The sequence below is a fragment of the Poecilia mexicana genome, unplaced genomic scaffold, assembly GCF_051168715.1.
Source record: "Poecilia mexicana isolate PSO_F unplaced genomic scaffold, ASM5116871v1 scaffold_8, whole genome shotgun sequence".
Classification (NCBI taxonomy): domain Eukaryota; kingdom Metazoa; phylum Chordata; class Actinopteri; order Cyprinodontiformes; family Poeciliidae; genus Poecilia; species Poecilia mexicana.
Window position 1 is genome coordinate 1842936 of NW_028263377.1, and position 5016 is coordinate 1847951.

Consider the following 5016-nt stretch of genomic DNA (forward strand, 5'->3'; position numbering starts at 1 on the left):
TTGAAATATTGGCTTGTTTTCCAGAGATCAAAAAACGTTAGGATCTTGGGTTGTCTTGGTCATTTCATCCTAGTTCCATTATTATTGTGTTTTCCTAATTTTCTTGTTTTGATTACGCCAGCCTTGTTTAGTTCAGTCCTTTCTCAGTGATTCTAGTTTGTTAATCTATTCCTTGTGTTTTGTCAAAGGTTACTCTAAGCTTCACACTGCAGGCTTTAATGCTAAATTCCGATTTTTCTTGTGAAATCTGATTTATATATATATATATATATATATATTTTTTTTTTTTTTGCGTGGTCCTTCACAATTCCAAATATATGCGACTTGTATGCAATCTCCCGTGTGAAATGCAAACGACCTAAAAATGTCCCGCATGCGCAGTAGAGGGCGCAATAACGTCACACTTGAACCATAAAAAAAAGAAGTGCTCAGTGTTTGTGGGAGTAAACGTGGATGGTATTGAGAATAATTTACGACTTTAAAGTTGTTGTCCAACCGGAGCCAGTTCATTAAAAACTTAATCCTCTTGATCGTCCGCCATGGCTGTTGTTTTTCTTCCCGGTTGCGCGTAACAGGACGCAGAACAGTGACGTTTGTCGAGTATCGATGACGTTCAGCTACAGATTCAGGTCACATTTGAAAAGATCAGCTACATATTGGATGTAGGACCACATATCTAAGTGGCCTGGGTCTTAAAAGAAATCCGATCTGTAATTTTCAAATTGTCATGAAGAAATCAGATACAGGTGGCATTAAGGCAAAAAGGGTCGGGGGAGGAAATGTGATTTAGGTCTCCTCAGGCTGCAACCCCTCACACCTGCAATCCATTAGCTAATCGTCCCAGGTCTTTTGTTCCAACTTTCACCCTCACAGTATTAAAAACCCTTTTCTATTGGTTGAAGTATAAAGACAATAATTGATAATGAGTAAATCTTATCCCTAAGAAATAAACAGATGTCTCTTTGTTTCTTTAAGTTTGTAATAGGATGACAAAGTTGTTGTTTAAAAAAAAGTTAATACATTGCACATTCATTCCACACAGCCAAGATGGCTTTAGAATAAAAAATGGATGACAAAAATTGTTACACATTTAAATTTCCATAAACTCTACAAACATATTTTTGTATTTTCTATGGTGCCCATTCCAAATGTATGAATCACTTAACATAAAATTTGGACTCAAATTATCTATTTTTTGTTAGTTTTGCTTTATTTGGCATAAAGACAGACAAACTGCTTTAAGGTGGAAGTACAGAAAAAAAAACTTCATGTGCCATAGAGTCCCATTACAGTCTAGAAATACCAGAACACAGAATTAGTTCTGTCATCAATGCAAAGACACTTAACATTCAGATCATGACAGACACACAAACCTACAGTAACCCTCCTGACACAGCTGAAACACCCAGGAACAATTTACAAATGCACATTTTGTCAATGAGGCCCGTTTAGCTGTATCTGCTCGGCATTCAAAGCTCATCATTATGCACCGCTCATAAAATGCCCTTTGTTTTGGTAGTTTAACGCTTGGTTGAAAGGACGCTTTGTGCAGCAGTGGGACAGAATGCGCCTGGCTTCCTGTCTACTTGCTAGGCATGGCAGCAGCTTCGGCTCCATCAGGCTTGGCCTTGCTGGATATGGAGTAATGATAAGTCCTCATGGACTCCTCGACCTTCTTGAAGTCGGGGCGATCCTCGTGGCTGGAAAGAGAGAGAGAGGGAAGAATGTGAGAGATCTTGGTTTAGCATGCTGAGAGTGATAAATAAAACCTTAGTTATTATCAATCTGATAATACAAGGCTCATACAGCAGCATTTATGTCAACTCAGACTATTACTTGCTGCATGTTTGAAAACAAACCTGACTCAATCTTTGGAACTTCGCAGCAATCAAATAAAAATTATGCAAACTATAAATGTTGTCTACACTTTCTTTTTTTTTTTTTTTTTTACTTTTTCTTGTTTCTACTTATCTAAGGATGGAATAAAGTCCTCATTTGTTTCTTTATTTTGTAGATTTTTAGATTTAGATGTAAACATATTCAGACCCATTGCACTTTTCTATAACTGATCATAATATAAAGTTACTGTTTAGTGTATTTTCTTGAGGTTTACGTGACACATGCATCCCTGCCACTCCAGTCTCAAATCTTCTATAGGCTGAAGCAAGTTTTCTAGGATGTATTTATCTCCTACTTTCCCATCAACTCTAACCTGAGGGCGCTCCAGTTGATTTTTTTCCAACTGGAAAGTCAGAATTTCCCAGTTCCAAGTACAACTGGAATGCAGCATGAATTACTGAGGTAATTGGTTGCACTGAGTTTAGTTTATGCCAAAATGAAAGGGACTGAAAACTAATCCACTCCATATGATTTTATTTGTAAAAATCCGTTACATTTTTTCCCCTCTTTTTCACAACTTTTGGTCTGTCTCATAAAATTCAGATAAAATGCACTAAACCACTGATGCCCAAACTTTTTGGCATGGAAGGAAAAAATGTCAAGTTGCAACTATTTTTAGAGCTTTAATTATAATTGCAAAAACCTTTATATTTTTATTTTTACTTGATCAATAACCTAAATACACAACATTTTAATGAAATAAGCAATCAGTTCTTTGTAGATTTAAAATAAAAAAGTGTCTTTCAGGTTTGCCAGATTAAGACAAAAAACAGCAAATCATATACTAAACTTTTCATCTTTTTCTGGATTGTTTTGTCTCTTTTTAACAACAAGAAAAGTTTATGGCTCACTCTTTTTTCCCAAGTTTACCAAATGGGCCAAGTCTGCCTTTCATTAAAAACCACTGGATGTTTTTGATCAATATTACTAATAAATTAAATAAAAAGCAAAACCCTAGATGAATACTTTGTATTACACATTACATTTTCCATTTGAAGATTTTAAAATGTAGATCTGCATCAACTCGCTGAAGCAGCAAACCAATTTTAGGATATTCTTGAAATGTGATCACGGGTTCTTTGGACACCGCTGCACTAAACATTTAATGGGTGTAAATACATTGCGAGGCTCTGTATGTCAACTGCGAGGTTAATGAGATTTGGTTTCTTACGAGTGTGTCCAGCACTCTCTCATCAGTGTGTACATCCTCTCTGGACATGCTGGCGGACGCTCCATACGGCCCCCGTTGTTAATGAAGGCCGTGACCTCCTGACCTTTCATTTTCTGGAGAAAAGTCAGAGAGGCAGGAGTTGTAGCATGACGCTTAAGAGTTCTTCAAATCCTGGTGAGAATCTTTCATAAATTCCCTCTTGCAGAGATTGCTGTTACCTTGTAGGGTTTTCCTCCGTAGGAGAAGGCCTCCCACATGGTGACGCCAAAGCTCCACACGTCACTTTTACTGGAGAATTTGTGGAAGTTTATACATTCTGGAGCGTACCACTTCAGTGGCCATTTACCTGCTGTACGAGCCTGGAAACATCATTAATTGATGGTAAGCAAACACAACAATTTTACTTTTAAAGACTTCTTATTCCATTTAGTAATGAATAGTAGGTCGTGATTATTGTCTCTCATCCTTAAAGAAATGTGGCTGCGTACTTTGTAGTAGTTGTCATCTGCTCCCAGTGCCTTGGAAAGCCCAAAGTCACTGATTTTGGCGAACTGCTGGTTGACCAGCAGGACGTTGCGAGCTGCCAGATCTCTGTGCACAAAGTTCTTGTCCTCCAAATACTTCATCCCCATCGATACCTGGTGCATCAGGTTGACGATGTCCTCCACAGACACAGTTTCCCTGAGACGGATACGAACAAGGTGAGTCTGAGCAATAATGATGGTCTGTCTTGAATGGAGGAATTGTGATTTGATGCTTTTATTTTCTGTTTATCTTGGTTTGGTTTTGTTATATTGAAGTATTTTTTTAAATATTGCTGTTTGATGGCTTGGACTTGTTGTTCCTGCTGTCGGCACTAGATGTCCTCAGGTTCCTTCATGTGTTCCAGCTCTTTGTTCATCTTTTGTTTCATATTTCTAATCCACTAACTTCTGCTGATCTTCCCAGTATATTTGCTCATTCTCCAGTATTTTTACTTCTCAGATCCTCTGCTTACTTAATGTGTTAATTGTTTTTTACTTAATCTTTGGTTAATTTGAAAATAATCTTGTCTTGTATCTGAAATTAGCCTCCTACAAATGCTCTTTTGAGTACTTACCCTGACATAAGACAAATTTATTTATATAGTACATTAAAAAACAAGGTAATTCAAAGTGTTTTACATCATAAAAACATTATAGTCACCAATTCTGAAAGAAATAATAAACAGTACATGATGGGATTCATAAATCCCATCATCAAACAAATATGCATCAAACTTATTGATCGATGTTTCACTTATAGCTAAAGGAAAGAAATCCTAAACAGGTGGGTTTTAAGTCTGGATTTAAAGGAAGTTAGTGTTTCAGCTGTTTTGCAGTTTTCTGGAAGTTTATTCCAGATTTGTGGCTCATAGAAGCTGAATGCTACTTCTTCTAGCTAGTTTGGTTCTGGTTCTGGTGATGCAGAGTAGAACCAGAATCAGAAGATCTGAGAGGTTCTGGACGATTGATACAACAGCAGCAGATCTTTAATGTATTGTGGTGCTAAGCTGTTCAGTGATTTATAAACTAACAACAGTAAAGTCTATTCTCTGAGCTACAGGGAGCCAGTGGAAGGACTTTAAAACTGGTGTTATGTGCTCTATTTTTAGTCAGAATGCCAGCAGCAGCGTTCTGGATCAGCAGACCTGTGAAGGTACTGTTGCAGTAATCAATGCGACTAAAGATAAACGCAAGGTTCAGGTCAGAGTCCATCACTACTCCCAGGTTTCGGGCCTGATCGTTAGGTTTTAGTTGTAATAACTGAAGCTGCGCATTGATTCTAGTTTGCTCCTCTTTAGGTCCAAAGATAATAACTTCAGTTTTGTTTCTGTTCAGCTGGAGAAAGTTTTGGCACATCCACACATTTATCTGTTCTAAGCATCTGTTCAGTGATTGGATGGGTTCAGAGTCACCTGGTGACAT

The 5016-nt window shown here is 37.5% G+C and overlaps 1 protein-coding gene across 2 annotated transcripts in view; it reads right to left on the reverse strand.

Moving 5' to 3' along the window:
• Positions 1-1184: 1184 nt before the first annotated feature.
• Positions 1185-5016, reverse strand: part of zap70 (zeta chain of T cell receptor associated protein kinase 70) — a 17282-nt gene continuing 13450 nt past the window's right edge. For both annotated transcript variants that reach the window (XM_015000534.2, XM_015000535.2), the window contains exons 11-14: positions 3559-3751; positions 3289-3429; positions 3071-3183; positions 1185-1700 (exon numbers count right to left, since the gene is read on the reverse strand). In XM_015000534.2, coding sequence (XP_014856020.2) covers positions 1583-1700; positions 3071-3183; positions 3289-3429; positions 3559-3751 — 565 coding nt within the window. In that variant the 3' untranslated portion in view covers positions 1185-1582. The remainder of the gene's footprint in view (positions 1701-3070; positions 3184-3288; positions 3430-3558; positions 3752-5016) is intronic.